Genomic DNA, 16,593 nt, shown 5'->3' with positions numbered 1-16,593 from the left:
AGAGAGAGAGAGAGAGAGAGAGAGAGAGAGAGAGAGAGAGAGAGAGAGAGAGAGAGAGAGAGAGAGAGAGAGAGAGAGCAGAGAGAGCAGAGAGCAGAGAGCAGAGAAGAGAGAGAGAGAGAAGGGGGCGTGTTCTTTTGTTCTCTCTCTCGCTGTGTTTCTCTCTCGCACACAGGGATGAACTGGACGTCAGACAAAATACTTTTATCACGTTACATGAACGTGTTGGGTACAACTTGAAGTATGACAAATATCACACGTTATATTGTCAGTGGTACCGACATTTTATGTCTGACAAGAAGCTGTTGTCTGTTTGATGACATTCACTACCATCTGTAAATCACCACCGTTGGCCCTCTGACAAATTGAAAAGAAAAAAATTCTGTGTGTGCCCGCTGCTCTCTGCTTCTCTCTCTCTCTTTGCTCTCTCTCTCTCTGGCCTTCTGTCTCTCTGTTGCTCTCTCTCTCCACATCCATCTCTCTCTCTCTCTCTCTCTCTCTCACTCCGCTCTCTCTCTGCTCTGCTCTGCGCTCTCATTTCTCCATCATCGCGAGAGCGGCGGGTAGCACCGGCAGGATGCGGGAGGTCTGGGCTCGGCCTTTGCGGGGTCCGGCCATCATTCGGCTGGATAACAAGGTAAGCAAGGCAGTGGGTGGTTGTTGTCGGGAGGCGGGCATGGCGGTTGTTGTGGTGGTTTGGTCGTTGCAGTTGATTTGGGAGTGGGAATCCAACGTGGGGAGGCGCCCTCGCTGCTCTTGAGCTGCTGCGCCCCACCGTGTGTGGTCCCTGGCCCATGCATTCGCTCTGCCACGGGTCTTGCCGTTGCCACATCCAACCCGCTCAGGCATTGAGGTGCAAATCCTGCTCCTCCACCGGCTCCTGCTGCCGTCTCATCAACATGAGATGCCGCATGATCCTGCACTTGCATACCCTCCCGCGCTGCTTCCATCCGCTTTTTTTTTTTTTTTTTTTTCGTGTGTATGTGTGTGTGTGTGTGTGTGTGTGTGTGCGCGCGTGTGAGTGTGTGATTTCCATCTCTGCTTTTTGTCCGTGTTGTGCGGATGGCAGTCGTGCGCAAATGTTCAGTCTGATCTGCTGGGGCACTCCCCGCTCCCTCCCTCCCTCCCCCCTCCCTCGTGTTGTCCCACATGCCACATGTTCTTATTTCAACTTTTACTTGGCCTGTGATAGCAACATTGGCAAAGCAAGTTTTTGGTGCTGGATCAAGGCATTCTGACCGTCCATGCCGGGGATACAGCCAGTAACCCCAGCCTGCTAGAGCAGCCTTTATTAATATACGATCTCATTGGTACCACCTGTACCATTGGCCATGCTGGATCGGGTGAAGATCTTGACACGCTCCCCCGTTGGCCTGCCGACACCGACCTCAACGCCTGTATCGTTCTCAAGGTCCCTCTCCAAAATACTCTCTTCATCGTCATTCGGGCCCCCAACCCCACCCGCTGGCTTGAGGTTTTCGAGGCTTGCGCCAAGGTGCACATTCCGAGCCGAAAAATCAGCTCAAAACCACCGCCAGACCTCGATCACGAGGGCTTTGCCGGCCGAGTCGCCTCAGGACGCCAGCTTGATGGCTATGCCATCTACAAGTGCTATGCCATGTTTTGGGACGGCACCCGCTTTGAACGCATCACCTCCATCCTGACCGCCCACGAGTTACAAAGCATCGTGACCGAAATGGAGCTCGACCCTCTTATGCGAAACGTGCCTCTCCCCGCTTACCCAGCCGACCAGGTATGAAAGACTTTTTTTTTTTTTTTTTTTTTTTTTGGACTTGTGCCACCTCTTGCGCTTGAGCCCACCTCTTGCCCCCGCTAACATCAAACGCTTCTCTCCCCGCCCCTCTTCTCGCGCTCACCCGCCCTTCTGCGTCGAATCGCTCCCAGATGGCCCATGCTGCGCTTGCTTCATCGCTGCCTCAACGCGTGGGATCTCTCAACTCCTACCTCAACGCCGTCATGCGGCTTGGACGCCCCGTCGTCACCCACCATGCCGCCCGTCGCGTGCTCCACCTCACCCCCATGATTTCCCGCCTCGATGCCGCCACACTGGCCCGCTATACCCCGCGCCACCAAACCCAGCCTACCCCCTACGACCTGGTACTTTTTTCCTATCCCTTTTTGACCCAATGCCTCGAAACTTGACTGCCGGACTAGTCAGGCCCTCACGCATGCTCTGGTCGCATTCTGTACTTTTTTTCCTTCTCTTCCTGTCCGCTTCTATTTTCTTCAGAGCATGGCCTCGCTCGCCAAGCAGAGACAAGGTACATGTGCCCACTTTTCGCACTTGCACGCCTGCGCTCTGTTACCTCGCACCCTCTTTTGCCAAATGTTCGTCTCAATGCCGATTCTCTTGCATAGCCGAGGCTGCCGAGGCTGCTGCCCGTGCCAAAAGTGCCAATGCTTCCCGTGCCAACTCGCGCACTGGCTCCACGCGCACTCTGTACGACTCGCCCCGTGGTGTGCCCACGGCGGGTCCTTCAGCTCGCTCCACGTCCAAGACAACGCGCAAACCGGGATCCACCCGCTCGAAGAGCACCTCGACACCCTCTCGAGACTCGGTCAAGCGTCAAGCCGCCGTTCGCCCCCGCTCCAAACCCAACTCCACGTCGGGTACCCCAAAACGACACACAAACTCGGTCGCGGTGCCGAAGACCTCCAGCGCCAAAGCCGCCCCGCCCCGTCGAAGCATTGACAAGCCCGCGCGCTTGCCCTCAGTCAAGCGCCCATCCGCTGATGCAAGCAAGGCTTCCAAGAGCCCCAGCGCGAAAGTCGTTCTCCGCTCCCCGGGCAAGAAGCCTGTCCCTGCTCCCAAAAAGTCAAATACTAAGCCTGCTACAGGCCGCGTCCTCAAAGGTGTGTGTTTGGGACCCCGCTATTTCTTCGTATCGTGCGTGTCTTGGTGTCACGCCACACCCAAAAGACCTTTTTGGAAGGGAGGCACTTACTTTCTAAAGCACGTCTCCTGTTGCTTGCCTCTGCTTGCGTTCAGATTCCAAGCCGGGCGTTGATGCTGCTGCAATCAGCCGAGCCAACGACAACTACGCACACCTCCGAGATGAGGCAGATGAGAGTGAGGGGGTCGAAGAAGAGGAGGAAGAAGAGGACGAGGAGATCATGTCCATGCGTGCCCAGCTTACCAAGTTGGATAGAGCCCTGGGTGATGAAGCTGGCGCCATCATCGTGCCACAGACCGTCGGTGATATTGATGATGATGATGAGGATGTTCTGGACATGCGTGCTCAACTGGCACAGCTCGACCGTGCACTTGGTGACCAAGGAGATTCCATCATCGTTCCAACCACAGAGCAAAAGACAAACGTGGATATCGATGCATTGGAGAGTGGCGACGATCTCACGGAAGCTGACACCTGCCCGCCTCACAATCTGAATTCGTCGCCCATGACCGAATCTGATGCCAATGTACATTCAGGCCCGGCCGCTCAACCCGCTTCTCTTGATAACATGCCAACAACTGAGCCAGCTGATGTTGACAAAGATGAAGCACGCGGTGATGAGGAAGAGGAAGAAGACGACGAGGAAGCCGCAGGCGAGACCAGCCGGGAGCCAGAGATGAGTCTCGAGCACAGCGGAGCGCTTGGATCTAAGGACACGGCCCATGAGACGCTCGCGGATGAAGCGGATGAAGACCAAGTTGCGTCCCCTTTGCCAAAGAGTCCAGAGCCTACCATTCCGGCCGATCAGTCTCTGCCAGTCACTTCCGAGCCGACTGAAGAGGATTTGGCTGAACAAGCTGAGGTAGAGCCCGTTAACACGGCAACCTTTGCTGTCGCAGAGGTGCGTGACGCAACGGATGATGCAGGCTCTGATAGTGAGCCAGAGGAAGCCGATGAGACACATGCGGCATATCCCAAGGCCTCGGTAGACATTTTTCCCCGACTTTCGGCCTTTGATTTGGCCAACGAAACCTTGGAGCAGGAGGATGACCTGGAGAAAGTCCCGGCCAAGGTGAGCGAGGAACCCCATGTGCTGGCCCCCGAGGTGGAGTTGGAGATGGAAGAAGCAGCTACCGACGACGAAGCGGACAAGGAAGAGGCGGTCGAGTCGACCACCGCAGCGGCTGAGCCGCAAGTAAGCGACCTCCAAGCGGTGCTACATGCTAGCCAGCAAGCAGCCAATAATGTGCGCGGCGCCAACGGCTTCAAACCGGCGCGAGATAGTTTTGACATTGCTACGGGTGATGCACGTGTGGAAGAGATCCAGCTTCAACTCGCGCTGGATGAAGACGAGTCGCCCAAAGAGCATCAGAACGCAGGTGAGGCTGCCGAGGCAGAGGCCGCCCTCTCTGATCTGGAGCAGATTGAGGATGACGACAGCATTCTTGCAGACCTTTCGGCTCTCTCGTTGCCTGATGAAACAGATTCGAAGCCCGCTGTTCCATCGGTAGCAACGCTTCCAGAGGAGGAGGAAGAAGAGGAGCCAGAACAGACGGCTGCCACTCCTGTGGAGGAGCCAGAGCAGGAGGGGGCTACACTTGCAGATGAACCAGAGCATGGACAAATTGAAACTTCTGCCTTGGATGAGCCAGAGCGGGAAGCGGCTACCCCTGCGGAGGAACCAGAGCAAGAGGAAATTGAGACTTCTCGCGTGAATGCGCCGGAGCAGGAAGCGGCCATGCTTGCGGATGAGCCAGAGCAAGAGGAACCAGAGCCGAAGGATATCGCCGCTGCTGCTGCTATTGAACCTCAGGTTGATCAAACACCGAGGAACGTGCAAGCTGCCGAGGAAGAAAGCTGGGGCTTTGTGCAAGCCGATGCCGATGCCGATGCCGATGCCGATGCCGATGCCGATGCCGATGCCGATGCCGATGCCGATGCCGATGCCGATGCCGATGCCGATGCCGATGCCGATGCCGATGCCGATGCCGATGCCGATGCCGATGCCGATGCCGATGCCGCTAATTTCAATCCTTTTGGCAGTGCCATCACCAAGCACGAGCTTGATGCTTCGTCAGAAGGTGCATCCGACAGCCACAACCCCTTCGCTTCTTCTGAGCAAGATGGTGCAGAGGAAGGTGATCTTTCAATGCCATCAGAGCACAAGGCCCCAGCTACACCAGAGGCGGAAGATACCGCTGTCGCAACCGCTCTCAAGGAGGACCATACTGTGCCTTTGGGTGAGTCGGAGGACATTGTGAAGGAAGGTACCGCGCAAGCTTTGCCGACAGCAGCCTCCAATGTGAGCCTGCTGAGCACTGAAGGCGATGACGCCTGGCTGGCACGCGATAAAGCATCCGAGGACGCTGTAGCAGCCTTTGAGGCGGACCATACGCTGCCTCGTACGCAAGTAGATTCCGGTGCAGAGGAGTCAGCGGCGTTCGTGGAAGATCATACTGTACCACATGCAGTGGCAGCTGCAGACCAGACAAAGCCGTTGGCCTCGCTGGACGAAGACCACACTTTGCCCCTTGACTCGTCGGCCTCTGGACCCGCGTCCAATCCGTTTGCAGACGCTTTTACCACCGATCTTGACGCCGACGAAACAACGGCACCCGGTGTGGCCGACGCAACTGAACTGCGCACGCCGGCCGTGGACAAGGACGAGAGCCAGGTAGACCAGAATAAGCAAGAAAAACTGGAACAACAAAGACACCAGGAGGACCTTGACCAAGCTCATGAAAGCCACGACCAGGATTTGGCTTGGCTTCAAGCCAATGATGCCGAGGAACCCAATATTGATGCCACAATCGAGGCAAACATTGAGAACAAGGTCGGTGTTGAAATCGAGGCTGGCATTCAAGACGGCTTGCAGGCCGACGTTGAATCCCAGATTCAGGCCGGCGAAGAGCAAGCTGAGCTCGCCAAGGTTGAAGATGAGACTTTGGGTCTGTCTACCACTTCAACAGCTTTCAGTGCGCAACCCGCCGAGGAGGACACGGCGCCTGCCGCCGGTACTTCAGAATCAACCGAACTTCAAGACGACTTTGCCGAGCCTGAGCTCATGGAAGCGCGTACCATGGGTGACCCTGAGCTACCTCTGCGCGCACCCCAGACTTCGTCTGAAGAAACGGATGGCACTGCTAGCGACACAAAACGTCGCTCACAAGTTGCTTACGAAAATGTCGTCTTTTCAGAAGAAGGAAACATGCTACCTTTGGCAGCCGTGATTGCTGAAGCCAGCGCACTTGGTCAAGAACATGGTCAACCACTTGACGAGGCCGAGGACGCCACGGAGGCTGCAAATGACGGCGCCGCAGACACGCACGATGTGTCAGAAGAAACCAACCCGTCCAATCCCTCTGCTGCTGATCAAAAACAGAATGTCACCGAAAGGGACCCTCTGGGTCAGAACGAGCATGTCTATGGCGACGTTGACACGGCGGCCAAGGGAGATGTCATCGCTGTTCAGGGGTTGTATGGGACGGTCGATGACAAGGATGCTGCCTCCGATAGCATGACGCCGCAACATAGCTATGGCCATCCCACATCTCGCGTAGCGCAGTCGCTCGTGACGAGCGAAGATGCCACGTATGACGTGGTTAATGATGCTCTCGCTACCGATGACAACTTGGCCAACGCCGAGCCCACCACCCGTGCATCAGACGCTGAGGTCAATGAAACAGGTGCACATCCCGAAGATGGCATTCCAGAAACGCCGTCAAAGAAGCGCTGGTGGCAGCTTACTCGCAAAAACACGCCCGGCACCCAGAGCCCCATGCACGGGAGCGGCAAGCGCAAGGGTAAGCAGCTGGAACCCACCTCACCCATCACGACGACGGGTAATGTGGCCGATGACTTTTTAAAGCAGGCGTTGGCCTTTGCCGACCAGGAGGACGTGCCTGCTGACGAACCGGATGCAGCTGATGCCGTGGCCGAGAATACGTATGAAAGCATCGAGTCCAAACCTACCGTTGAAGCCACTGAACCTGCTGCCGCTCCTAGTGGAAGTGAGGCCGATCAGCGGACTTCAAAGCCCACGACGACAGATTCGGCCATCGCAGAGGCAGCTGCTGCACCGCCAGAGCTCAAGGATCAGACTGATGCTTCGCATTTAACCAAGCCTGCCACCCCCGAGCCTGCCACAGCTGCAGAGCCAGCGCATGCCGAACCTGAATTGGCAGTCTCTGTTGAGACGGTGTACGAAGCCCGGGCTGCCCCAGCTACGCTGGAGGGCCCCAACCCCCGGGAGACCATGCTGAGCAGCTGCAAGGGCCGCAAAGTCGACAAGAAGCGCCCCGCACAAGCGTTGATTCAAGCTCACAGCTTGTTGGAAAAAACCACGATTGCTGCCAATGTCACCGGATACTTGAACGTCAAGCAAGAAAAGGATGCCTTTGGCGGCAAAAGCAAGGCCAACAAAAGCTTTAAAAAGTATTTTGGCGTATTGCGGGGCTGTATGCTGGTCTTTTACTCGGATGATAGCATGAGAACAGCGGTCATTGGCCCGATTTATGTGCCAGCCTACTGCGTCCAGCTCGAGTATGTCAAGAAGAAGGGCGAGATGCTGCGCTTGGACTCGGTGCAAGGTACATTTGTCTTCCAGGCCACCGAGCTGGGGCAAACTGACTTGTGGAAGCAGCAATTGTCCATGCCAGCATGCACCGTGTGCGATTGTACGCACTACATTAATTCAGATGCCAAGGATGAATTGGAGCGCTTTGTGGTCTCGAGTACATCGGCAGCTTCACCCACCGCCATGCACCTGAGCGTGGTCTTCTTGGGCCTCAGTGGAAGTGGCAAGACAAGCATCATTCGCGCTTTGACCACACAGGGCGTGCACAATGCATCAGTCGCCCCAACGACGGGGCGTCGACAGCTGGAAATCTGCTGGTCGCCCGACGTGGTCTTTGACGTCTCTGACGTGGGCGGTAACTGCCAGGATTGGCCCGACTACTGCAACCCAAAGCCGTACTGCATCGTTTACGTCGTGGACAGGTACACCAGGCCTTGCTCTCCTTGCTCTGGCGTGTGTTATGCTTTGTGTTGCTGTTTGAAGGTCGTTGGATGTGACTGTGTTGAATGTGCCAAGCTTTGTTGATCTCGTGTTTGAGCGCACCATCTTCCTCATCTTGTTTGGCATCAACTTGTTTGGCAACCATGGACCATCCAGACTCACCTCGAATCACTTGCTCTTCGCAACCAAACCATAGCCTGGCCAAAAAGAATGTGGCGGCCGCTCGTGAGCAGCTATACGAACTCTTGCACACGCCTGCCTTGTCGGATACGCTCTTCGTGGTCGCGCTCAACAAGCAAGGCTACATGGAAACCGGTGTGTACTGAATCATTTCTGGCTGATGATTTTATCGCCCACTTTCTGAAGTTTGACAATTTTAATTTTGTTTTTCCTCTTTTTTCTCTTTTCTCACACATCACGGTGATGCATTCTGATAGGTGTGATGGAGCCGAGCCAGTTGCTGGTTCAACTGGGTCTCGAGCAGCGTGCCGAGCCAGTTACGGGCGTCATCTCCTGCAACGCTCGTCTAGGCGCTGGGGTGCTCGATATCATGTCGATGATCGCCATGTCAACCCCCTTGCTCTAGTTTGCACAGGTTTAGCGGGACGCTACGTCCGGAAGCCCCCCATTTTTTATTTCGCACTTTGCTTGCAGCTCAATTGCGGTTTTTGTTGTTGCTGCCAGCTCATTTGAGTTGCTGTGTGAATGACAGTGTCATTGTATATGCACCTCCGCCACTGTGGTCGGCCCAGAGCTGCGTGACTGAGGGTCTGATTGTTTGGTAATGGATTTGTTGATTTTTTTTCAGGCGTTGATCACTTTTGGTTTATCTCTAATTGAAAACTATGATCAGTTTTTATCTTCTTTTGCGCGTGGCAAAGAATTCTCGAGACATTGTTGACTGGTCCCTTGCGATTAAAAACGCCCCCCTTCAGGAAAGGACAATCAAGAAAGCCACTCAATTTCAATTCATGGTCATATTGACATAGCAAGACGCAGGAGACGATCCAAAATAAAACAATGAATGGGGGAATGCCCTCCCCACACACAAATACGCAGCACTGGCAGGGTGACTGGATCAAGTTCTGCTTGAAAAGCCAGCATCCCAGTGATGGATGGGGTCAATGTACTCTACACCAGACCTTCGTCTACAAGAGGGGATGCCACATTAGATGTCAGGGCAAGGGTTGCACATGGACGGGCACGAACAATGAGACGTTGGACGCACACATGCTCAAGGCACCCATGATGGAAGGATCCTTCTTGGCACCTGCGTGAAACTCTTCACGTGTTAAGCGGTCATCGTGGTTCTACAAGCAAAGGCATGGCATGGTCACGAGGGCCGGCTGCTAGCAGTTTGTTGAGATGCCCGTGTCAGGACAGGCCGTGAGATACCGTATCCATGACGCTGAAAATTTTCTCGACGCGTTTTTCGGGTGTGTTGACGTCCTCGGGCAGCTGGGACTTGTCTGCCACCATGGTGTAGATGGAGCGCACAATGGCAATCATCTCCTCGCGAGTGATGAAGCCATCGTTGTTCTGATCGTACAGGTGGAATGCCCCTACATCGGCAAGAAGAAGTAGTAATTGAAGCATGAGTTGGCAGCAGAGAAAGAGAAATAAATGAACAAATAAATAAAAAGCAAGAGGTGGTTTGAACAGAACTGGAGACCTACAGTCGAGCTTCTGTTCGACCGTGCCGCGTGACGTCACGGAGATGGCGCTACGCAAGAGCACAGGAGGCAAGTCCAGCAAGGCGCCCATGAGCCCGAACAAGACGCAGGGGCGAGAGCACCATCAACCAGAGGAAAACGTACCACATAAACTCGCGGAAGTTCACCTTGCCGTTGGCATCCTTGTCAAATGTGCGAAAGACGTACTCGGCAAACTCCTCCGGATTACCGGCGGGGAAGAACTAGCATTGAGGAGCGACCCATTGCAACAAGACAGTGTTATGCAGATGGAAATCACAAGGCAAACGTCAGGAAGCATGGAAAGCACCACAAGGCGCGCCAGTCAGTACCTGGCTGTAGATGCGGCAGAACTCCTACGTGAAAAGCAAGTTGGAATAGATTGTCGGACAACCAGGTGAGGAAAGCAGCACGCTGACGTGAAGACCAAGGCATGCAGTTTTGAAGCGGGAGCGGGGCCAGGGAATCCAGACGAGACCTTGCGGCTGAGTTCGCCCGAGGGGCAATCCTTGCGAAAAGCCTTGAACCACTGCTGGATCTCCTCGGTGGTGACTAAAGGTGTTAGGAAGGAGGTAAATGCAAGGCGGCAAGTGGAGCTGTGTACGAGATGTTTGGTGGAGAGAGTGACGGCTGCACGTACACTTTGTCTCTTTGGCCAGAGCATCAATCTGCTCGGGCTTGAGCTTGCTTGGTGCGTGACCCATGATAAAGGTGGATCAGGGATCAGGGCAGGCACTGGTGGTCCGCGGTAAGGTTGTGGTGACAACAAGAGCCTGATGGTACAAACGGAGCAGCAGCAGGGCAGGCGGCTCTATCAGACTAGCTTGCAGATGCAAATGCACGGTGACCTGCCCAATCAGCGTGTGGTGCCGCGACGAATACGGCGCGTGAAGGAGCCGGCTAGGCTGACGTCACAACAGAAAAGGCACCAGGGGCAGATCGGGACCAGGCATGGCTAACGCTCAGATTGCCCAGCAATCTGATGCCCAGCAAAGCAGTCAACGACCGGATGCAGTCTTGATATCAACGCCATCGCCACCGCCCCGGGCTCACGTCTTGACAATGTGTGTGGCAGGAGCTCTTCCACACCACCCCCTCTGGCTCTCACACCGACACACACACACATACACACTACGCACCCTGCCCCTCCTTCCCACCTCTGTATCGCTGGACCTTGACCTCGATAACCACCACCGTCGAGTTGAGATCAGCCGAACCTTGATGGCGCTGCCGTATCGATCCACTTCCAACACACTTTGACAATGAAATGCGAGAGAGAGAGAGGAGAGAGAGAGAGAGAGAGAGAGAGAGAGAGAGAGAGAGAGAGAGGAGAGAGAGAGAGAGAGAGAGACAGAGAGAGACAGAGAGAGAGAGAGAGAGAGACAGAGAGAGAGAGAGACAGAGAGAGAGAGACAGAGAGACAGAGACAGAGACAGAGAGAGAGAGACACAGAGAGAGAGAGACAGAGAGAGAGAGAGAGACAGAGACAGAGACAGAGAGAGAGAGACAGACAGAGAGACAGAGAGAGAGAGAGAGACAGACAGACAGACAGACAGAGAGAAAGAGAGACAACAACAAATCAACAACAGTGTTTAACAACACCCAAATGCAACAGTGCTAATGTACGAATCAACTCAAAACAGGTCACTGCATTCGTATGCTGAAATCGCCCTCCACTCTCTGTCTCTCGCATTTACTCGGAGGATCGGGCTGAGCGGGAGGCGGTGCGTCGCCACTGCAACGAGGGGACATGGCCGCAGCGCCCGCTGTGCAGGAGCTGTATGCGCTCAGTGAGCTACAGAGTCTTCTGCCCGTGGGTGCCCGGGGCCGTATCAAGGTGGGTGGTGGTTTCTACACTGCCTCATTGCGACGTTCCTGCTTATACGCCCCGGGTCATTCATCTGTGCTCGTGTGTGCTCGTGTCTGTGTGTGCGCGCGCGCGCGTGTGTGTGTGTGTGTGTGTGTGTGTGTGTGTGTGTGTGTGTGTGTGTGTGTGTGTGTGTGTGTGTGTGTGTGTGTGTGTGTGTGTGTGTGTGTGTGTGTGTGTGTGTGTGTGTGTGTGTGTGTGTGTGTGTGTGTGTGTGTGTGTGTGTGTGCCCTATCCTTCGCCACATTGCCAGTTTACCTGCGTGAGCTGCTCGCTTCAATACGTTGTCGTTGGCACCAACACTGGCAGTGCCTACTGCATCCATCGTGCTTCGGACAAGTTTTCGCAAATTGCCAATCAGGTAGCAGGCGCGCGTTGCACTCCCGACGAGTTTCTGCTCCCGTTTGCCGCTTGCCAGATCAGGGGGCCATTTGTCTTCCTCAACACCGGGCGATGCTCTCCGACCCCGCAATAGGAGGGCCCCATATCAGCCATTGCCATCAGCGAGGACAACGGTCACTTGGCCATCGGCTTTGAGTGCGTAGTGACCACCGAGCTGACGCCTTGCCTCAACCCAGCCCCACGCTCACCCTTGATCTACTGCACGGAAAACTTCGTGGGTTGATCCACCACTGTTTGCGGGGCGCCGACCATGTAGATCGGGCCTTTTGGTATTGTGGCAGCTCAATTTTCAAAGTCTCAAAGTTCAGCCCAAGGTGTGCCACCGACGCTTGTCCCAAATCCTTTCCCATGACTGGCAGCATTCTCGGCCGCATCTGGCTCTTTGTGCCCTTTCGCCCCGTCTTCAGTGCCAGGCTTCACACAACTTTCACCCTCTCTTGTAGCGGCTTCGAAGCATCGATGCGCACAAAGGTGCCACCCTAACTGCCCTGCTCTGGGACCGCCAACAACCCATCATTTATTCTGGAGATGCCGTATGTCCTCCACTACCTTCCCACACGCTCCTCATGCCAAGTAGCCTGGAGCTCGACAGCGCTAATCTGGGCCACCCTGATTTTGCAGGATGGCCGAATTCATCATGCCTCGGTTCATCGCATGCGCGTCGGATCCGGTACGCTGCTCAAGCTCAACCGCCCCGTGCACCAGTTGGATCTGCTCGATCAATGGTTGCTCGTCTCCGACAGTGAGCGCCTCCAAGCATACAATCTTAACACGTGCGTCCATTGATTCAACGGGCCGCATTGCCCGGCCTTTTCTTTGAAAACATTGCCCATCTCACATCCTGGTGCCTTTGTCACGAGCAGCAAGGCCATCGTGGCAGTGGGGAGCCAACCGCGCAACGTAGGCTGCGGCGCTTGTATCTTACCCCCCACCCCTGCACGGGCATCTTTAATCGTGGCTGGGCGCCCAAAGTCCCGTCTCTGGCAAGCTGGCACTGATGGCGCCGTTCAGGCCACCATCAAGCTGAAGGACCACCTTGCCGTGGACAGCAGCCTTCCGGTTGGTGTACGACAAACCCAGTCGTCAAGCTTTTTCATCAATCTCGATGGTTGTCCGCCGTGGCCGCCTACTTCTACCTCATTTTACCTCTTGTCGCGCCTTTGGCGATAGGTCGGGCCGGCCGCCCATGCCTACAATGTGATACCCAACCCAGGTCCTCAAGCCGTAACATGCTCCAAACTCTACGCCCTGTCGCCCACCACCGTGGCCATTTGGTATGCCCGTGCCAGCTATTGTTGACCTTCATTCCCAAGACCGTCTCAACCCTCACAGGGCTACTCGGTGGCTCCAAGCTCGGCCCGCTATCCATGCATACCCATCTCATCTGTTTGGTTGGACTTGGGCCACTCATGCCAACGCGCAGGACGGGCGCGCCGCCACACATGCTGTTATTTCTCGACTCCTCGGGTCAACGCCTTTGCCATTGGGTCGGCAATTGGAACGGTGCGTCACCTGCGCTTACTCATTACACCTGTGCTTACTCATTACTTTCTGCCTTCTCGTGTTGTCACACTACACAAGCCTGAAATCCAGGTTGCTCCACGCATGTCTCACTCATTGTGGCTATTGAAATGCTGGATGAACACAGAGGTGGCTTTTGTCAGCGCTTACCGGGATCTCATAGTTGGCATTGAGCCTTCAGGCAGAGTGTGGCAGCTTGTGTTCGCCTCGGCGCCACGCGTTTGCCACCACCTTCTCCGCATCGGCCAATTGGAGGCATGCTTTGCGGTACGCCTGCCTATTCTGGATGCAAACCTAACCCTTTCTCAGTGTGCTTTTTTTTTTTTCCTTTGTTCCTTTCCGTCTGCGCAAAGTCCACGCACTCATATGTTGGTATTGAAACATGGTTGTTCCGGGCCTTAGCGAGTTGATCAACTCTCGCCAACCGAACTGATACAGCTCGATGCCTCTTTGACTGGACCAGACCTCGCTCCTCTTCAGCAAGCGCTGCGTGCTGCGGTCTGTGCCATCGTATCGCCTGCTTCCCGGCTTACTCCAATATCTCTTGAGCGTGCAGATGTCTCATGTGGATATGGCGTGTTTAGGCACCAAGTTTACAGCGCCAGCAAGGTTATACAAGCAGTCCACCAACCGCAAGTGATACTGCTACCCAGCCTCCGCCCCCCAAAAAGCCGATCGCCACACCGGCGGAAGCAAAGGCCGAACCCCAGCCTGCAGCCGCCAAAGATTCAGACAAAGCAGCCACGCTCAACAATGAACCCATCTCAAGGGCTGCCTCTCAAGCTGAACCTAATTCAAGCACGACAGGACCCCTCAAAGAGCGCGCCACGAGCTCTGAGAACGAAGATAGCACTACCACCGAAGCCAAACCTGCGGTACCCACGCCCAGCAAGGCTGAGCCACAGCCCACAGCAGAAGCTTTGCATGAACATGTGCCCGCACCCTCGGCGACCGTACCACCCGCGAGTGCGCCCCCCGTGACCACACCCGCTGTGCTCAAGACGAAAGCCACGAGCCGAAAGTACTCATCTGATGACGCGCCGATTAGCACACCTGCGGTTGAAGAAGCGGGCGTGCTTAAAATTGTCAAGGTGAAAAAGGCAAAGGCCAAAAAGAGCAAGACCAAGCCTGCTCCGCAAGAAAATGCCTCTTCGACCAAAGTGGTTGGCAGCAAGTCGGAGCCGAATGCAACGGCCCAGGCCGCCATCCCTGCATCTTCGAGTGGGGATGTTTCCTCGACAGACTTGTCCGCTCAAGGAGCTGGGAATTCAGAAGCCGGCGACAGTGCAGGGACTACGCCCAGAGCTGAGGCCGATGCGGTGCCACAACTTGAGAACAAGTCTGAAACGAACATCAACAACATGGATGCCGAGCCTGAGACGAAGCTTGAAGCTGAAGCCGACTTGGTTGCTGAGCCCCAGCCCGAGTCGAAGTCTGGACACGAAGTTGCGTTGGTGGCTATCCCTGCGACTGAACCTTCCACCGAACATGCGTCCAAGCTTGAGCTTGATTCCAAGGTGGAGCCTATTGAAAAGACTGAGCCCAAGTCTCAGCTCGAAACGGCGCCCGCCATTGAGCCTGTGCCCGAACCTGCCCCTGAACCTACCATTGAACCTGTCCCTGAGACTGCCACTGAGACTATTCCTGAGACTGCCACAGAGACTGCTCCTGAGACTGTTCCTCTCGCCACTGAGACCGTCCCTGAGACTATTCCTGAGACCGTCCATGAGACTATCCCTGAGACCGTCCCTGAGCCTGAGCTTGTCGCCGAGCCCAAGAAAAGTAATCAAGTCGAGCCCCAGGCTCCATTCAAGCTTGCCAGCCCCGAGTTTCAAACCGACCCTCAGGCCGAGGCCGAGGCCGACTTGACAAGTGAATCCACTACGACGCCCAAGAGCCAGCACCTCGGCACCGAAGCAAACACCAAGGCCAATCTCAAGCCAAAACCCGATTTGAAGCCAAAGCCTGAGATGAAGAACGATGATCCAGTCACGGCAGATGAGCTTGAGACTCGAGGCTCGCCCGAGGTTGCACGCCCTGAGGTGAATGACTCGGCTCGGCTGGTCTCCGCCAGCAAACCCGAGACACACTGCCCCACTGAGCCTGTCAAAGCCACTACTGCACCTCTGGAGGAACGAATTGAGGCCTCTGTGCCGGAGGTCTCGACGTCCAAGGTCACCGAGGTTGTCGACCAGGCCGAAGATGCCGAATCAAAACCGGCCCACATCAAAACCAAACAGGATGGCAATACCAGCAAGAAAAAGAAGAAGAAGAAGAAGAAGGGCAAAACTGATGCACCGCCATCTCCTGACCCTGCTGTGGGTATGCAAGCACCCAAGAGTGACGATGCAGCGCCGGCCACCTTGGCCTCGTCTGATTCAACACCCACATCTGCAGTGCCATCAGAGGCCACGAGGCGCCTCGAGGGTGAGCAGAGCGTTCAGCACGAGGCGACACCTCTTGTTTCGGAGACACCGGAGGAGCCCACTCAAACACCGACTGGAGCCGATGCAAAACTTGATGTTGTCATGAATGCGCCTGCTGGAGGAGCCAGCCCAGCGGCAGCCTTGGACGCCTCTGCGCCGGTTGAGCAGGTGCTGGACGCTGAGTCTTATGATGATCTGCTGGACCAGACCATCATAGCTGAGAATGCACCACTAGCAATGCCGGATAGTCCACAGCCAACAAGCCCAGAACCAATTGCTGAAGTCAAGACGTCAGCCCCCGGCATGGAGGCGCCGCAGCCGGGGAATCCCGAGCCTGAGACCTCAACGGTGTGCCAGAGCACCCCTCTTGAGGACGCTACCCCACTTGCAACCGCTCCATTGACCTTGATGTCGGATGTCGGCGAAAGCTTGGGGGATGTTGCAACCGATGACGTAAGTGACTGCGAAACCGATATAGTCTCCATGTCCAACACCTGCAGTCTCTCTGCGCATCAAGTTGGCGGTTCACCACCAGTTCATTGGCAGTTCTTGCTTTGTGCTACTTTTTTTTGGTTATGACTTGACCCAATCTCTCACGAATAAGGCTGGCTTGAGTGTACCGGCGAGCGAGCAGCCTAGCGCAGTGCAGTCTGATGCGGAGGGGGATGCGCGCGAGGTTCGTTTGTCCATGCAAGCGAGCAACCCGTGACACCCTCGCTCTTCAAAAAAAAAAAGGGGGGGGGGGGGGGGGGGG

The 16,593-nt window shown here is 55.5% G+C and overlaps 4 protein-coding genes across 4 annotated transcripts in view; 3 read left to right on the top strand and 1 right to left on the bottom strand.

The window, feature by feature from the left end:
* MONBRDRAFT_32078 (uncharacterized protein) overlaps window positions 1-8,785 on the top strand; it is a gene marked incomplete at its 5' end in the record, with an annotated part of 9,406 nt that extends 621 nt beyond the window's left edge. Inside the window, 8 exons of the mRNA XM_001745065.1 lie at window positions 374-637; window positions 1,193-1,753; window positions 1,906-2,118; window positions 2,252-2,282; window positions 2,380-2,874; window positions 3,011-7,913; window positions 8,129-8,247; window positions 8,370-8,785. Coding sequence (XP_001745117.1) covers window positions 374-637; window positions 1,193-1,753; window positions 1,906-2,118; window positions 2,252-2,282; window positions 2,380-2,874; window positions 3,011-7,913; window positions 8,129-8,247; window positions 8,370-8,518 — 6,735 coding nt within the window. The 3' untranslated portion in view covers window positions 8,519-8,785. The remainder of the gene's footprint in view (window positions 1-373; window positions 638-1,192; window positions 1,754-1,905; window positions 2,119-2,251; window positions 2,283-2,379; window positions 2,875-3,010; window positions 7,914-8,128; window positions 8,248-8,369) is intronic.
* A 322-nt stretch (window positions 8,786-9,107) lies between these two features.
* On the bottom strand, window positions 9,108-10,867 carry MONBRDRAFT_35117 (uncharacterized protein; the record flags this gene model as incomplete). Its single annotated transcript, XM_001744896.1, has 8 exons — window positions 10,841-10,867; window positions 10,264-10,396; window positions 10,102-10,175; window positions 9,956-9,979; window positions 9,750-9,847; window positions 9,609-9,655; window positions 9,328-9,494; window positions 9,108-9,242 (listed from the first exon to the last, which is right to left on the bottom strand). The coding sequence occupies exons 2-8, from the start codon at window positions 10,325-10,327 to the stop codon at window positions 9,108-9,110; spliced, it is 609 nt and encodes a 202-aa protein (XP_001744948.1). The 5' UTR covers window positions 10,328-10,396; window positions 10,841-10,867.
* A 23-nt stretch (window positions 10,868-10,890) lies between these two features.
* MONBRDRAFT_24717 (uncharacterized protein) lies at window positions 10,891-11,244 on the top strand (the record flags this gene model as incomplete). Its single annotated transcript, XM_001745064.1, has 1 exon — window positions 10,891-11,244. The coding sequence occupies one exon, from the start codon at window positions 10,891-10,893 to the stop codon at window positions 11,242-11,244; it is 354 nt and encodes a 117-aa protein (XP_001745116.1).
* Window positions 11,245-11,373: 129 nt separating this feature from the next.
* The window catches only part of MONBRDRAFT_36747 (uncharacterized protein), a gene marked incomplete at both ends in the record, with an annotated part of 7,545 nt that continues 2,325 nt past the window's right edge, over window positions 11,374-16,593 (top strand). The window contains 3 exons of the mRNA XM_001745063.1: window positions 11,374-11,460; window positions 12,336-12,425; window positions 13,998-16,292. Of these exons, the coding sequence (XP_001745115.1) occupies window positions 11,374-11,460; window positions 12,336-12,425; window positions 13,998-16,292 (2,472 nt within the window). The remainder of the gene's footprint in view (window positions 11,461-12,335; window positions 12,426-13,997; window positions 16,293-16,593) is intronic.

Source organism: Monosiga brevicollis, genomic scaffold (genome assembly GCF_000002865.3).
Source record: "Monosiga brevicollis MX1 MONBRscaffold_7 genomic scaffold, whole genome shotgun sequence".
NCBI classification, from domain to species: domain Eukaryota; class Choanoflagellata; order Craspedida; family Salpingoecidae; genus Monosiga; species Monosiga brevicollis.
The sequence above is the reverse complement of the archived record's forward strand: the minus strand, read 5'-3'. Positions and strand labels throughout refer to the sequence as shown.